At 39.9% G+C, this 18,163-nt stretch overlaps 1 protein-coding gene across 2 annotated transcripts in view; it reads right to left on the bottom strand.

Moving 5' to 3' along the window:
- LOC103182384 (centrosomal protein of 120 kDa) overlaps nt 1-18,163 on the bottom strand; it is a 44,140-nt gene that overhangs the window by 22,763 nt on the left and 3,214 nt on the right. Inside the window, exons 2-11 of one of the 2 annotated variants that reach the window (XM_042333789.1) lie at nt 13,606-13,762; nt 12,303-12,417; nt 11,524-11,665; nt 7,382-7,530; nt 5,465-5,662; nt 4,623-4,856; nt 3,237-3,447; nt 3,036-3,134; nt 2,466-2,613; nt 58-207 (exon numbers count right to left, since the gene is read on the bottom strand). In XM_042333789.1, coding sequence (XP_042189723.1) covers nt 58-207; nt 2,466-2,613; nt 3,036-3,134; nt 3,237-3,447; nt 4,623-4,856; nt 5,465-5,662; nt 7,382-7,530; nt 11,524-11,665; nt 12,303-12,417; nt 13,606-13,762 — 1,603 coding nt within the window. The remainder of the gene's footprint in view (nt 1-57; nt 208-2,465; nt 2,614-3,035; nt 3,135-3,236; nt 3,448-4,622; nt 4,857-5,464; nt 5,663-7,381; nt 7,531-11,523; nt 11,666-12,302; nt 12,418-13,605; nt 13,763-18,163) is intronic. The other variant, XM_042333790.1, reaches the window with a different exon arrangement.

Raw genomic sequence — 18,163 nt, 5'->3', positions numbered from 1 at the left:
AGTTTTCAAATAAAGCATCAACAAATATACTATGCAGTAAACAGTGAACAATGGTACCTTAAAAAAGTATCCTGTAATTGATGAGGTAAAGTTGCAAAATCAAATGCACAATACGATTGGGGAAAGACAACTTCCATGTTTTTTCTCACTTCCATTGGAGGATTCGTCATTATTGGTGCTGCAGTACCAAAGAATGGATAGGAATACCTGATGAAAAATATAAAGTACATTAGAATCTAAATATATTTTGAATACAAAAGTGTTATTAAATAATATTTTAGATTTGTTTGGACACAATTCCTCATGAGCAAGAATGTGTTACACAGCTAGTGACGTAACTGAGAATGCAACATTCACTGTATCTGACCAAACAAAGTGATGGTGTAAATACAATTTACATTTATACGTTTCATGTCAGGAGGGTAGTATTAAGGTAGGCAGATTTGTAATGAGGAATTGAGCCGGCGACCTGAGTGAGTGCACGTTACACAGCTGGGGACACAAGCAAGCGCACGTTACACAAGTAGAAACAGGAACAGGTGAAATTTAAATAAATAACGGTGTGTGCGTGTGAATGTTATTTTGTTTAAAAGGAGAGTCCCAATGCATGAATCTTGTAATATGAATATACGTATGCTGTATTGTGCATAGATAGTGATGTGAGGAAGTACATATTACATGGATACAGATGCAAGTGGCTTTGCGTTTGTCTCGGACAGTATCAAACCAGCTACAGAAAAGAAGACACAAAGTCATCGCCATTGCACACCCTGATAAGGCACACTTGACGCTTTCGGACGGCACACCCTGAAACCACGCAAACACAAACCTATACACAAACATTATGCACCCAAAACTATGATTAAAATAAACGTGAGGGTAACCATATAAATGTACAGAAGGCGCTCGAGATGTAAATAAAGAGCATCCCGAAAATGTATGTACTGTAAACATATGGGCGTATGGTGCACATCGGGGCGCCTTCTGGAAGCAGCAAGTGCGCCTTATCAGGGTGTATTGCGGCCGGACATATGGATGTGGTGCACACAGAGGCGACTCCCAACTATTTTAAAGGGAATGTCCCCAAAAAATGTGCACAATCTGTGCGTGGTGAAGGAATGTAAGCTAAAGAACGGAATGTTTTTGTATCGGGAGAAAGAAAAAAAATGTAACGGAGGATGTTGTACGTTGTTTTTTGGATCTCTGTTGTACCAAATATTATATATTTTAAAAAAATCCTTTGACAATTTGGGTAAATTGACGACAGAGCCGGGATCAACCCACCCATGTAACTGCTCCCTGTAGAAAGAGGGAACAGAACCCCAGCAGGGATGCCGCTGTGATTTGGGTGGGACTGGCGAGGTATATAATGTTTGTGTATGGGTTTGTGTGGTTTCCGGGCGAGTAATTGTGAGCACATTGGGACGCCATCCAAAAGCGTCAAGCGCGCCTTATCAGAGTGTGGACTGGTGATAACGTTGTGTCTTCTTTTCTGAACTATTTTTTTTACTGTGAGACAAACGTATATATGAACAAAAATATATTTTGAATTCAAAAAATCTTTTGATAGTTTGGGGCCAAGACAAGTTTGGGGGGGGATTGGGGATTATCAGTGGGGACAAGATCCCAAATTGGAACGTTTTGGTCTAAGTCAGTTATCGGGGGTGAACAGGCTCATCAATTTTTAAAAAATATCATTAATCAATACAATACAAAATGACATTTTTATAGCGCTTTCATGTCAGGAGGACGTCCCAAAGCACTGGACAGTCAGAGATTTGGACCCGAGCTGGGGTTGAGATCAGGTTGGCTGGAGGGCAGGGAGGATAGGAGGGTGGCTGAAGGCATGGTCGAAGAGGAGATTCTTCAGACGGGCCTTGAAGGAAGCAAGGGAGGGAGCGAGGCAATGGGAATGTGGGATGGAGTTCCAAAGGGTGGGGCAGAAACGCTGAAGGCCTGACCTCCGATGGTGGGGCGAGCCGGGCGGGGTTCATGGAACAGGCCTGAGCCTGCTAAGCGGAGGGCGTGAACAGGTTGATACGGGGTCAGACGGCCACAGATGTTGGAAGGGGCAAGGCCGTGGAGGGCCTTGTGGAGGGTCTATTCATCAGTTAAATTGAATAGAATCAGTGAATGCAAATTAGAACGATATGGAAGAAGGTACATACCACATGGATGAGGGCATGTAACATGGATATTAATGCCAGTGAGTTACATGGGTATTAATGCAAGACACCCAGAGAAGCATGCCCAGTGTGCATGTGGGTGGGTATAGAGAAAGGGCAGGTTAATGGGACTAAAAGGATTGCTTTCACCGACCGGCACAGACTCGGTGGGCATTCTTCTGTGGCTGTACATTTCTGTGGTTCGAGTAGTATTAAGGAGAACATTTAAGATGTAATTATTTTCTTATGGCTAATAAAAAAATGCAGAATGTGAAACCCAAAGAATAACAAAAGACTAACCTTACTATACAGTTGACAGGAAAACCTACATCCAGCTGTCCAATGCTCCTCAGATCAAGGGCAAAACAGTAATGGTGGGCAGAAGCTGGAATGGAGATCTTTGGTGCGGAAGAAGAATCAGAGGCTAACTGTGATGTTGTTGCAGTAGCTGGTAATAATAACAACAATCATTGCATTTGATATAGCGCCTTATGTCATTCAAAGAGCTTCACAACAGCCAATTGCCAATTGATACTGTTCCACAAACAATATCACTGAATGTTAAACAAAAGGCACTTAAAAATCACTTTTTTTAATTTGAGCATTTTTACATTCAAAGCATCACCTCATTGTTGTTTGGGAGATATTGCTGGCGCAGACTGAAATTACATTTGCATACAGAATATTCAACATTAAATACAAGTTTATCAATAATCTAAAGCAAAATTGTGCATAATGAGGAACCAGCCTGAAAAAATGTTATGCAAATGATATTTTAGACCTTGAAAGGGTTTAATACATCACAGCATTTTATTAACAAGTTCTTTCAAGCCATCCTAAAAAGACCAAATAGATAGAATTGGACCTTACCTTGGGGTGGTTTAACATGTGTTTTGGTTTGAGACTTTGATCTAGCTTGGTTTTCAAGCAGTCGCTTGTAAACATTGTCGCCAGAACCTGCCATCATAGCTGAAAGCAAACATACTGCCTTACGATCAGCTCGCCCATTTGACAAGCTGCTGAAAATGGTTGTCTACAATAATGTGCATTTTTAAACTACATGCCACTTACCAATCTTTGCCCCATTTTTGTCCACGTCATCTTGCAAACTATCTGCTTCATTTTCGGTTCCCTGATCTTTACTGGGAGGAGAATCACTACGTTGAGAAGTTGCACTCCTGGGCCTTTGTTCAGGAAGCGAGGGCTTACCAGTTTGAGGAGAAACAATTCTCTGCTTCACTGGAGACTTTTGCTCTGGTTGAGGTTTAACTGGACTAGCCAGCTGCAAAATTGGAGAAGAGAAAAAGGTCTTGTCAGGGCTAGGAAAAGCAATTTCAAACAGCAATGACATACTTCAATAAAACTATGACATGCAATAACTTTTTAAAAATTAAAAGCCTGAAAAACTCACCGAACTAACTCATCCATCTACATTTAAACTTTCCTAATTAGGTGACTGAAGCTGTTTGATGCCCTCTCCACATTCATAGTTTCGCTGAGAAGCTTTAAATTGTGGTTAATTTTATAAACTCTCAACATACTTACAAGCAATGCAACAGCTTTTCTGTTTAAATTATTCCTACTTGTATCTCATAAGTTACATCCTGGACTACTTTTAATCAACATGTCATATGACATTCACGTTCATTCCATTGTCCCTCTGGTTTATACTTTTCATTGATATTCAGAAGCCCAAAAACAGTTTTTTTTAAAAAATCTAAACAGTAACAGAATTGGATCAATATCCTCATTCCCATCCACTAACTTATCAATGTAAATCTTCCCTTCCTGAATCAAACAATACAAAAGGGGAGACTAACTGAAGAGAAACTTGACAATTGAGTCAGTCTCAAGACATATTTTTACCTCGTTTTGGGTTTTCTTTTTATTCCCTATCCCCTTCGGCTTCCACCGCCAGCTCAGGTGCCCAGCCACTAGTGCTAAGCACTTTGAGCTATTCTAACATGAAGACGCTATATAAATGTAAATTGTATTGTACTGATCTACTCGATAATGTTTTACTCAACAATTCATTTCGGAAGCTTAAAAGATCATATTTTAATTCACTTCCAGCAGTAAAAATGGAATACTTTTCTTATTTGCTTTGGAGGCAATAATAATTAGATATCTACCCCAAGATCTCACAACTCAGGTCTCCCTTCCACAATGATCTCAGTAGCATCACGGTGCATTCTGAAGCCATTATTAATTTAAGAAATCAGGCAACACATGATCGCAGAAGACCATAACAGAAAGCTAACTGGCACAAAGCCTCAGGTCATTTAATATAGTATTTTATGGTTGGTAGTACAACCATATTTTTCCAGACTTTAATGATGTAATCAGATCTCACGGCAGTCACCACATACTTGCAGTAAAGAAGACCTGGCAAGTAGACAAAGGAGAAAATATTTTAACATCAGAAGAAAATAAATTAAAACGCATGATAACAAATACCTGAGAATTCATTCCTTCTTTTCTACAAGTCACAGATACTCCCACAGTGGGTGACAATTCAAGCGGCACTGGAAGCACTGGTGGCAGCTTTTGTTTTACTTTGTTGGTTGGCACCAAAGTAAATGCTCCTTCAATTGCTGCTGGGCGCTGATCGATTCCTTGACCTCCTTTAAATAATCCTGCAAAAGAAATCTCTGTGCTGCCCAGTGACCGGTCTCCGCAGCATAAATGAATCTTAAAGGAAAACAAAAGTACTTTCAAAGTTACAATCTAAAATCGCCACAATATTTTTTCAGGCAAGTTCAACAGTACTCAATTAAAACTTTCGGAGGTTGACCAGTTATGGCCTTCAAATTCAACAAAGGTTTTCATTGAAATTCTGTTGACCAGTTAAATGGCAAATACAGCGACTCCATCAAAAGGAGCCCTCCATTACATTTTGAACACTTCAGCAGATCTTCCTAAACAATTAAACTGAATATGCTCCAATTTATTAATAATTGATTCTCCACTTATAATACTTTGCATCTAATGCCTTAAATACCCTAGACAGGATTACAAGAAAGAATGGGGTTTGATAGCTTTTTTGTCTCCTGGTGAAGGAATAAGGAGAGCATGCCATACTCAATTTAACAAAACTCAACTAATTTACCACAATAAGAACAAGGTCAAATGCAAAGTAATTTACTTAATGCTTCACAGTGGATGCTGGTGGAATTTTACTCAAGCAAGTAATGAGCATTTACAAGGTTGGCTGAATAAGTGAACAGATTTTGTTTCTTTGGAAGTAAGAATTGCACACAAATGATTACCTGTGTACTAAAGTACAGTATCATATTTACCTGAAAGCTTGGTTGTGAAGCCAGGAATAGCTGGAGAATTTGCCAACTGCTGCGAATCCTCACAGAAGCACGTTCAGGTGCAAAGTTTGGGTTGATCAAGTCAGTGAAAGGATCATTGGTGACATCATTTCCCAGCAATGTGTAGTAGAAGAAAAACTCAGGCCTCTCTTCTGGAAGTTTAATTGTACTAGAAATTAACTGAAAGAACAAGAAAGGTAAAACTGTACTAATTCCTTCAAGGCTAGTGCTGATGGTTCAAACATCATAATACTGCATTTGACACAATGCCTTATCACATCATTGAGACATCTCAAAGCGCTTCACAGAATATATTGTGAAGTGAATTGACTGTATATTGTTTGGGCAAAATGTGGTAGCCAACTGTACACAGCAGTGTCCCACAAATAGTTGTGGTTTGAGTGAACAAATTATTATTGTTTTTTGAAGGGATTATTACACCCGGAAATCAGTCTGCTAATCGACTAACAACTTGCTTCCTCCTTACTGCTAAGTAAACAGAGACATGTTTGGAGTAAGGAAATTTGCCTTAGGTTTCGTCCTGCCCAGGAATTGAACCCAGATCCTCTTGCTTGCAAGTTTGAAAGTGCTCTATTTGTTAGTGCTCTGACCAATAAGCTACAAGACTCCAACATTACTGCATTAACTAATAGATTTGTTTGTAATTATTTCAAACAGATTTGTTGATATTCCAAACATGAAAGTCAAAACGGATCCAATGTTTTTTCACATGCATGAATGAACATTCTGTACCAGTGGGCAATCATCCAGAATTCATCTCCATAATATAAAACACAAATCCAAGATCCAATTACTGATATACAAATTGAATCATAGAATGTTACAGCACAGAAACACATCAAGTTTGTGCTGGTATTTTGTCCTATATGAGCCATTTAATCTATTCCCTGCTCACTCCCATTACCAAACCAGCTGTGGGTATTTCCCACTGATAAAGGAACTGCCTCAATTTACGTGCGGTTTACACACCCACTCTGATCCATCCTCAGAAAAGGGATATAAAGTAGTCTTGGATCAAAAATCAATCCATCCAAGTGTTATGTATGTGTGCTTGAAGTATATTTATGGATCCCCCTAATTTAAACTAAGTTTAATACATTACGATTCATGTTGACATAAAGATGAACATTACAGAACCTCTATTCAGAATAGATCAGTATAGCTAAACATTGTCAAACATTTCCCCCTATTATAACTTCACAACCAGAAAGAGTGAAATAATTTCAATGAGATTAATTGTCAATTGTTAAGAGATGTGGAATGCAGGTTCATTCTCAAATTTTCTCAAATAAATCCAGATTCTGCCTGAGAAATCAGAAAACTGGGGACACAGCCTGGCTCTTCGTAATACACTTGCCTCTGAGTCAGAACTTTGTGTTCAAGCTCCTTGTTAGGACTGGAGCTCGTAGTCAAGGTTGACTCACTAATATAGCACTGGAAGAACACTATATTGTCGGAGAAGTCATTCATCAGAAGAGACATTAAACCAAAAGCCCACATGCCTGTTCAAATTAAAGATGTTAAAGATCCCACAACATTATTTGCAAAGATAAGGAGAGTTTCTTTTAGTGTCCTAGATAATGTTCCTCCAGATATAATGGCCATACATTTTTTGTTTTGGGACCTTGCTGTGCAAAATGACTGCCGGTTTGCCCACAAATACACAATCGACAGCAATTACCAGTGAATTGCTTTGAGAAGTTTAAACATTTTTGGCATCATAACAATTACATGTATTATTACCAAGATCGGTAAACTACACATCTGAAGCCACACAGGATTAAATCAGCAACTTATATTCAAAGAAAAAAACATTATAATTTCTGCAGTAAAACATTGATATTAGCATTCTTGTACTCGGATCAAATTTTCACCCACTTGTTCTAACTGTGTTGCAAATGCAATAGTTACAGAAAGCACAAAGAAGTCACTGCAGTGTTCTACAGGTCCAATCTGATAATAGCTTTCTTCCTCGTTCAGAACTGGTGTGAGGTTCTTGTGGCTCAGATCAGGAAAGGGTGGAGTTTCTTTAAAAAAGAGGAAAAAAAATTGTAAGTCAGCCCATAAGACAGTTAATATAAACAGACTGGTCATATGTAGTATGTATGGCAGAAAGTTTTTACTCCTTGTACTTGAAAATAATAAATACACATTTGAAACAACCACTGCACTTCTTAAACTACCACAATAATTGGTTGTGTTCTGCTACATTGCTTCACTTCGTTTAAAAAAGGTTATAGTACAACCTAGAATGTATCACATCAAAAAAAATTGTGCAATTTCACAAAAAAAGACACAGGTATCGAACCATCACACAAGCAAGCTGTTCAGGAACAATACAATTCATATTCACACAGAACATTGTAGGTTCAAACCCCAAATTAGGATTTGATCTTATAGTCTATGCTATTTAGATTTAGTCAGTTTATAAGGAGGTCTCAGCCCAGAATAAAGTAACTAATTTGTCCCATTTACAGAACACTTTAATCTTACCACTTAGACATTCCACTGGGGCTCAAAAGCAAAATAATCCATCCCCCATACACACCTACATCAATACAAACTACTACAAAGGAAACAGTTAGCAAATACAATTAGACAGATGACAACCCCCAAGACTAATCTGTCTTCATGCAACAAACTGTAATTTTAAATATATGTTCTGCTTAAAATATTTCAGGCTATTTAGGATAATGAAATGCTTCTTCTAGCTTTCAAAATAAAAGTGTTTCCCACCTTCCTTGACAATAACAACAACTTGCATTTAAACAGCACCCTTCACACAGGGCATTGTCTAAGCGCTTAACAGCAGCTGAACTTGATGATGAGCCAAGGAATGAGGAGGCAAGGTCAAAGTGGAAGGTCTTAAGGTGTGATCTGAAGACGGACGAGGAGGGGGCAAAGCAAAGGAAGCAGGCAGTTTCAGAGCATAGTGGCTGAAAGCAAAAATGCTAGATACACAGAGATGCAAGAAAAATACATTTGAAATTGTAATTAGAAGCCACTGACAAACCAAACTCACCTCCCCTACTCCAGGATGGTTGGACTTTACCAAGTTTGACAGCAGTGCTAACATAAGCTTTTTTCAGTGAAACATGCAGGAGATGGAAAGGAAGTAGAAGATAAATGAAAAATAAGACAGAGACAGGTCTGAACACATTTGGGATAATTCAAGCAGCTGACAAAAATCATACATTGGTTGTACGTGCAAGCCAAAAATTATCTGACCAGATGTCAAAAAGGTTATTTTTAAAAACACTACGTTCTTTTAAAACAGAGCACATGTAGTTTTAAATGATTCAGGCTTCTCTGACAGCTCAGTTGGTAAAGCAACTGCAATACAAATTGCAGAGGTCCAGGTTTGATCTCCCCTTCATGCTGTGCTAGCTGATCTTAGCCAATACAGCAGCGGATACCAAATGATCAATTGGTGACTTTACTTCTGGGGGTAAGTGAGGTCTCTTTGGAGGTGAACTGGCTCTAAGGTGACATGTTTGGCAACATAATGCCAGAATTGAGCCAACCCTCTGTGGTGGTCTCAAGTAGTCCAGTTCCTGAACCAGACAGGTCCACAGTAATCCAGGGTAATACTGACTATCTCAATTCACACACAACCAATGGTTACTTGGATATAGCTCCAGAGGGCACTGGGCATGCATTGAAAGGTATATTGAAATAAGATGGGTGGGGGGGGGGCAAAGGAGAACAAACTCAAAAAGTTTCCCCCATTTAGTTTAAAGATAGCTCCAATAAAAGTTAGTATAAATCTAAGAAATATAATAAAGTTGGCTCTAAGATCACTTAGATAAACTGGGGCAGGTTAAGATGAAAGCAATAATTTGGTGGAGTAACAATTACCGCAGGCAGATAGAGAAAACTGGGCATGGGTGTAAAAACAATGCTTGATGTTCAACTGGAAGGCCACCAAATCAACAACCATTAAGACTTCACCATAATATTGGTCACCCACCCAACAAATCAGTTCACAGCCAGGCAGGATACATTCAGTGCCAAAGTGAATCAGACGAGCTCAGTGCTCACTCTTGCCTCTTGTGTCAGAAAGTCATGGATTCAAGGTCCACGTCATAGCTTGGAACTCATATCTAAGTTGACCTTCCAATATAGTCAACATTGTATACAGCCAATTGTGCACTGCTATGCGCAGTTGGTTACAGCGTTTCGCCCACAAAATATACAGTCAATTCATTTTACAGTATATTCTGTGAAGCCCTTTGAAAAGCACTATATCAAATGCAAGGATTATTATTATTATTATAGTGCTGGGGGTTTGCTGCATTGTCGGAGTTGCATTCAGATGAGACATTAAACTGCCCTTTCAGGTGGGCGTTAAAGATCCTGTGGCACTATTGAAAAAGAGAAGGGATTTTTGTTTCCTCTGGTGTCCTGGGCCAATAATTCCCCAAATAAAATTGGTCATTCACTGAATGCCTTGTGGGGATTTTTCTGCATGCAACTTGGTTGTCATATCACCCACAAAACATATTCCACTTTACAAAATATCCTGTGAAGCACTTTGGGGCATCCTCGCAACATGAAAGGTGTTATAAAAATGAAAGGATTATAGGATTAAAGTCTACCAACAACATCCGAGAGTCATCTTTCTGTTCTCCAGAAAAGTGACAGGAACAAAAAAATGAGTCTTAAAAATTATCCAAACATTCAGTATCAATCCAAATCAGCCACACCACCTTTTCCCTGTGGGGATTAGTACTCAAACCAAAACTAACTCCTACAATAATGGCCGCCCAATTAGCAGAAATGAATGTAAAACACTTGAATCTTTGATATGATGACCCACTATGAAAACACAAGTTCTTGCTTTCTAATTGCTCATAAAATACAGTAAAAAAATGAAGCTATTCAGCCATCTAGTCTATGCTCCTGTTGGCCCCTCCACTAGAGCTATATAATCTGATCCTAATTCTTTGTTTTCTCTATACCATTTTACACTGTTCCTCTTCAAATCCTCAGCAAATTACCCTGAAATTGTTATGATGTAGTCATTAGTAAATCTTAAGTTAATGTTAAGAAGTTCAATGCAGTTAATCATTGGGTTGCTGAACCTCACGTTAGACTAAAACAAAATGGTTGATAGACTATTAGCCTATGGTAAAATTCTGATTTGCCTGAAAGTACTCCAGTATTGTATTGCCAAACTTATGTATAAGAGCTATATAATAATATAATATAATATATTGACTGTATATTTGTGGGCAATATGCGGCAACCAATTGCACACAGCACTGTGTCCCCACAAACAGTCGTAGATTGAGTGATCCCTTTTTTTAAAAAAGGGATTATTACCTCCAGAAAAGCAATTCGCCAATCAACTAACAACTGGGTTCCTATTTACTGCTAGGTAAACAGAAACGTGTGGAGTAAAAACTTGCCCAGTGTTTTGCCCTGCCCGGGTATCGAACCAAGGTCCTCTCGCTTGTGAGGAGAGTGCTCAAGCCATTACGCTACAGGACTCCACAAGTTTGTGACACAGATGCTTTGCATAGTTGTCTCCAGCTATACCTTTTTAGGGCATATTTTTTGTTGCCAAAACAACAATGTTCACATTATTCATCAACAACGAATGTACTCGAGTCCACACAATGAGTGTCAGGAAAATAAAATGCTCCTGAGACCCACAGAAACAAAATTCCTTTGTGGCCTTCAGCACACTCCAAGGGTTTGGTGCACTACAATAACTCTTCATGAAATGTACACGCATTCTGCATTCAGTGTCATTTGGGTCATAAAAATTATAATGTTCTTCATTTATTCATTTACAAGCAATTCAACATTTTCCTGTGCTTGAAACTATGCAATGTAGAATTGGAAACAAAAGTAACATATTAAATTAAGCAACAATATATCTATGCTCAAACCTTTGGAAAATCAGTATCCTGTTTGACTCGCCTTTCAGCAGTATGTATGTATGAAGTGAATGCAACTGAGGGAACAAAATTCAGATCAAAAATAATTATTAATAAAAAAAATTAAATACTTACTCTTATCATCTCTGGGTGGTGCTTTTCTAGCTTTGAAAACTTCTGGCTGTGGCTTAGCATCAGTCTCTAAAACAATAGCAATCTGGACCTCGGGTTTACATTTTGTGTACTTGCTGCTCAGCAAAGGATACCACTTGGGAGTCTAGTGAAAACATGCCGGACATACAGAAATATTTAATATATAGTATAGTATATCGAGTAATAATCAGCAAACTCTTTTAAACCCATCAAAAGGGACTCTACTTTTGTAAGTAATTTCCAATTCGTAGTTGCATTTTACACAATTAACAGCTGAGTATATTGCTGGAAGCAAAACTAAGTGACAAAATGCCATTCTTCCAGCAAAGACAGCAGAAAAAGAAAAACAAAGAAAAGCAAGTTATCTAATTATTAGAAGAGGGTTTTTTAATTTATGCAAGTATTGTAGTTAACAGGCTATATTTTTCAAATAAAAACTCAAATAAACCCAATGAACTTTGGGCTGCATCACTCACACTCTTATTTATGTCTGCAGACTGGTTCACAAAGTGGCACTGTGGGCTGGAGAATGTAATGGCCAAGATGATTCATCAATCTTCAAACTAAGAATATCATGGCCGCAAAGGTTGGAGAGGACAAGTTCATACCTGAGCCCAATCTGGTCGTAATCCGACATGCAACAGTAAAATATTACTTTCTTCTAGCCCGCAAGTAAGATTGAGCTCCACAAATTCATTCTGTACCTCACAAATTGGTTCAATTTTAAATGTTAAATATCGAGATTGCACATAAACACACACCTGCTTTGTCTCCTGAACAGATCTCAAATCCAAAATGATGTAGCCCACAGACTCCTTTGCTGAGGACAAAGAATCTATTGCATAACAATGGAGTTTGATAGGAGTACGTTGTAACCTGTAGTACAAACAAACATCTTGAGATTAGCAATACGTAATAGTTTAAACACAAGTTTAAAGATGGATTAAACAACTAAAAATATAAAGAGATCTCATGCTGCTTTTCAGTTTAAAGTTTCCTGCAATTGCTTGCGTCTCAATGCTGAACAATAAATTGAGTCACACCCAGGTTTAGGAAGATTTAAGTTTTCAAGCAATATATTTTCCCTATTTCAAATTCTGAAACCTAGTCATACTCACTTCACTGTACCAGCCTCCATTTTGTGCAACAACGTTTCACCCACAATATACAGTCAATTCACTTTACAGTATATTCTATGAAGCGTTTTGAGGCGTCTCGAAGACGTGAGAAAGCACTATATCAAATGCAAGGATTATTATTATTACATTATAACAAAAAAGGTTTTGCAAATCCTAAGATTTTCACAAAATGATTTAAAACAATGCTGATTTTGTGTTTCTTGGGGGCTAGGGAACTTCAGATCAGTTCTCAGGTTAGATCAAAGAAGCTGTCCCAGGAATGTAAATGAAGCCCCTGTAGGATGGCTGACTATGTTAGAATAAATAATCCTTGCATATAGCACTTTTTCAAGTCTTCTAGACGTCTCAAAGCACTTCACAGAATAGACTGTAAAGTGAATTGATTGTATATTTGTGGGTGAAACACGGCAGTCAAACAGTCATGGACTGAAGTGATCAATTTTTGTTTTTTTCTTAAGGATTATTATCAGGCGTGTGGAGTAAAGAAACTTACCCAAGGTTTCACCCTGCCGGAATCAAACCCAGGTCTCTCGCTTGCGAGGCGAGTCCTCTAACCACTGAGCTACAGGACTCCTAAACACAAAATTTGCAGGACTTTGAACACAATGCCTGACAGGATGGACGGTTTGGCCACTGGATGGTTTGTTTTTAATAGAGCACAAAGGACACTACCACATGATTAATGCGTAGTATTGCACCACAGAACGAAATAAAACTACCCCATTAGCTTCACAGTATGCATATATTGTGGCAAAAAAATGCATGTGGGAGTGACTACAGGACTGGAATCTAAGTTCTTGTAGTTTATGATTTTTAAACCTGTAAAAGTGAAATGTCATCAGAAAATACGAATCAGTACAAGTGTTTAATTGGCAAATATTTGGTAGCAATACCTCCATTGTCAGAAGGTTGACTAATATCATACCTGTGCTGATAGAGTGATTTTCTGTCAATCTCCCAGCCCAGTTCAGTAACAAACTCAGGCTGGTCCTTGTGGTCCACTGGATCTGTGGCCAACAATTCTCCATCGAATCGAGCTTCCACCACAATTTTGTGGCGCGGGCGTTTTGGAAAATGTCGACCTGTGGCGAACAAGATTAGCGTTACCAAGCAAAGTAAAGCTCTAAAAGAATTCTGCATTTATACTCTATTTGTAGTGTGAACAATTTTTAAAAAGTTCGCAAATACAATAAGCTTAAAAACAATTTTCATTTCTATAGCGTCCTTCACACCGGACACCGTCTCGGAACGCTTAACAGTGGCGGAGCCCGAGGCCTAGCCGGGAGGGGGGGGGACGGTGACCATAAGCACAGATGAAGAGGAAGATCTTCAATCGCGATCTGAAAATGAGGAGGTGGGAAAGGGAGAGAGTTCCACAGCTTCTGGACGTAGTGACTGAAGCACGGCCACCAATGGTGGGGTGGAGGATCTGGGGAAAAAGGAGGAGGCTGGTGCCAGTTGAGCAGAAGCAGCACATACACATATACACTGTAGGGAGATCAGGTTGGAGAGCCAGCATGCGGGGGGGCCGGGGGGCGCGGCGGGGCGTGAAGCTTGATTATGCTTATCCTTCTTTAAAGATCAACTTAAGAACTTTCTTTTTGACTGCACTTTTAGTCGTCTTACTTTCCCCCACCCCACCATCTTCAGCTCCCTTTACTCCCAGCTAGGTTCCAGTTGGCTCTGCGATTTGAGACATCCTCGCGGGCATGCAATTTTACATAAATTTTACATAAACGTAAAATTGTTGTTGGTGATTTAACGTTTCCCTCTGTTGATATTTAAAATGTTTGCTTGAATCACAAATTTGTTGATAACATCTAGAAAACTGGCTTGAAGGAGTTAATGAACCAAGCTTAGCTTAATGTAGCTAAGGTAACATCAACTAAAACCCTAAATCAATTAAACCGTGGGGGTAAATGTAACCTGTTGTTGGTGCCACGAGCTTCCAAATCAGACATTGAAATAGACATTCAACATTTCAAACAAAACTATTAAAGAAACGGTTTCGAGTAGAAAAGCAAAAGAGGCTTTCCTGAAGACTCAGGAAGTCAAATGCACCACAAGGACACAGAATGTGTCCTGTAGCTCAGTGGTTAGAGCACTTGCTTTGCAAGTGAGACACTGGGTTCAATTCCAGGCAGGGAGAAACCTTGGGCAAGTTTCCTTACTCCACACACCTAATAATAATCCCTCCAAAAAACAAAACAATAATAAATTGGTCATTTTTCAATCCATGACTGTTTGTGGGACACTGCTGTGCGCAATTGGCTACTGCGTTCGCCCACAAATATACAGTCCATTCACTTTACAGTCTATTCTGTGAAGCGCTTTGAGTCGTCGAGAAGATGTGAAAAGTGCTATATCAAAGGCAAGGATTATTATTACTATAATAATGTGACAGGTGTGATCCCTGATCTGGGTTAAGTTAGCTGATCTCAGAAGATCATCATTGGAGATAATGAAACTGACCTCATTGTCCCCGGGCTTAGTGTGGAGAGAAATCAGCCAGAATTCTCATTCCCAATGGCTTAGACTGTTAGTATAACGCGTAGATTTTAGATGACGACAGGAGATTGGGCTTGATTGAGATATCCTCAATGCACCAACAACATGTCAATATTCAGCATCTAGGTTCACATGACTACTTATGGCAAGGTACTGACGTGCTGCTTGCACCCATGGACTTGATAGGAAAAAAAATTGGAGAAGTATATTCACCCAACAAAAGGTTACCAAGGCAGGACTCTCACCAAAAAGTTAAAACAATCGCCTCTCGCAGTAGCTTTTGCAAAACCCATTTAAATTGTGGAATTTACACATGACTAAGTGATGGAACTGTCACTCATCAAATATTGAGATGAATCAAAAGTCTAGTTGTCAAACATGGATATGTTCGGTTCTCTGCGCCACGCACACACAATTTCCTACTGTATTCCAATGACAAGAGTTAGAATTGGACTGTGTGACAAAAACAAATCTACTTTCAGCAACCACTTGAGAACTTCTAGTTCACTCACTGGAATTTGCAAAAAATCTCAATAACTTTAAGCTAATTACAAGCAATTCTCTATTGTTCCTCTCCCCCCCCCCACCCCAAGACTTACCCTACCATTTCAGTCAAACGCAGAAAACTTTAACAATTCCACTACTGATTTAATTAAATAATTAAACATGGAATGACAAGAGACGATTGCTTAGCTGGGTGGCAAAAGTGCAGAGATTTACTAGATGATACTAGGTATGAGTAGTGTACTCTAAAATCCCCAAAACCTTCCTTTTCAACTGTGCTTACAGTCACCTCCCCCACGGCTTGGAGTCAGGCTCCGCCACTGTTAAGCAATCTGAGACACTACCCTGAAGAAGGGTGCTATAAGTGCAAGTTGTTGTTGTACTGTAAATTGTACACTAAAGTGTAGGCAAACAGGACAGCGAATTTTATTAGGGGGATTGTTGACCAAGAGAAACTACTCTTTTTGAATAATGCCATGCGATCTTTAATGTCTACGAATACTGTCAGGACCTCATTTCAATGCCTCATCCGAAGGACGGCATCTCCAACAGCACAGTATTGAAGTTGCAGCCAAACTATACGAGTTTAAAGTCCTCACGTGGGACTTGAATCCACAACTATCTGTTTGGGAGGCAAGAGTGCTATCAACCTGAGCCACAGTACCACAAAGGTTACATGACACAAATTGCTACCTGGTGACCTGGGTTCAAACCCAGGAACAAAAGCGTCCATTCTCCACAACTTTATTACACAAAATTCTTAATATTGTATGTACAACCATCAGTCTAGCATTTAAGCTACTGTGGTTTTAATAAAGGAACACAATACAAAAAATATCTTTGAATCTGATATAGCACCTCAACATACTGTCCAAACATATTAAAGCACTTCACAGTATTTACTGGAAAGAGTACTGACTGTTTAATAATAATCCTTGCATTCGATATCGCGCCTTATCACGTCATTCAGATCTCTCAAAGCGCTTCGCTTATACTGTAAAGTGAAGTGACTGTATTTTGTGGGTGAAACACAGCAGCCAATTGTGCACAGTAGTATCCCACAAACAGTCGTGGACTGATGGTCAATGCATACAAATATAATAAACAACTTGCATTTATATAGCAGCCCTCACACAGGGTAGCATCCCAAAGAGCTTAACAGTGGTGGAGAAAGGCGCTGAACCAGGGGGAGGTAACAATAGGCAGAGTCAAAGAGGCGCAACTGAAGATGAGAAAAGATGAGGCAAGATGGAGGGATTGAGGGAAGAGTGTTCCAGAGTTTCAGGGCATAGTGGCTCAAAGCACAGCCACCGTTGGTGGAACAGAGGTATTCGAGCAGAGGCAGCGGGTAGTGGGTTGGGGAGTAAGCAGGTCAGAAAGGTAGGGATGTCCCAGGTCATGAAGAGATTTGAAGACCAGTGTGAAGATCTTGAAATCGATCCACTTGGTGGTAGGAGCCAGTGGAGCCTGGCTAGAACTGGTGTGATGGGCATATAGAGTTTAGTACGGGTGAGTATGCAGGCGGTGGAGTTTTGGATTAACTGGATTTTGTGGATAATGGAGCTGGGGAGACCGGCAAGGAGGGCATTTGAGCAGTAATAATAATAATCCTTGCATTTGATATAGCGCCTTATCACGTTTTCAAGATGTCTCAAAGCGCTTCACAGAATACACTGCGCTTCACAGAATATACTTTCAAGTGAACTGACTATGCTTTTGTGGGCAAAATGCAGCAACCAATTGCTCACAGCAGTGTCCCACACATAATCATGGATTGAGTGACGGATTTACTAATTTTTTTAAGGGAATATTACAACAACTTACACTTGTAGAACACCCTTCACGTTGGAAAGATGTCCCAGGGCTCTGGACAATCAGGGGTTTTGGACGCGAGCTGGGAGTTGAGGTCAGAAGGGGAGGAGGGCAGGCAGTGTGGGGGTGGGAGAGTGGACGAAGGCAGGATCGAAGAGGAAGGTCTTCAGACGGGACTTGAAGGAGGCAAGGGAGGGGGTGAGGCGGATGGATTTCGGGATAGAGTTCCAGAGTGTGGGGACAGAGTTGCTCAATGCCGCCAATGGTGGAGCGGGAAGTGTGGAGGACCTGAATCAGGCCAGTGTCTGCGAGCGAAGGAAGTGGACAGGCTGATAGGGGGTTATGAAATCGGAGAAGTAGGGGGGAACAAGACCACGGAGGGCCTTGAAGGTAAGAATGAGAGTTTTGCACTCGATTCTCTGAGGAATGGTGAGCCAATGAAGCCAGGCAAGAAAGGGGTGATGGGCTCCGGGAGCCAGGTGCTGAAGAGGACACAAGCTGCAAAGTTCTGAATAATCTTCAGCTTGTGGAGGGAAGAGTTGGGAAGTCCAGTGAGCAGGCAGTTGGCGTAGTCAAGCCGGGACATAATGAAAGCATGGATCAGGGTCTCAGCGGCCTGCGGTGAGAGGCAGGTGCAGAGGTGGGCAATTTCGCCGAGG

The sequence above is a fragment of the Callorhinchus milii genome, unplaced genomic scaffold (assembly GCF_018977255.1).
Source record: "Callorhinchus milii isolate IMCB2004 unplaced genomic scaffold, IMCB_Cmil_1.0 Scaffold1, whole genome shotgun sequence".
NCBI classification, from domain to species: Eukaryota; Metazoa; Chordata; class Chondrichthyes; order Chimaeriformes; family Callorhinchidae; genus Callorhinchus; species Callorhinchus milii.
The sequence above is the reverse complement of the archived record's forward strand: the minus strand, read 5'-3'. Positions and strand labels throughout refer to the sequence as shown.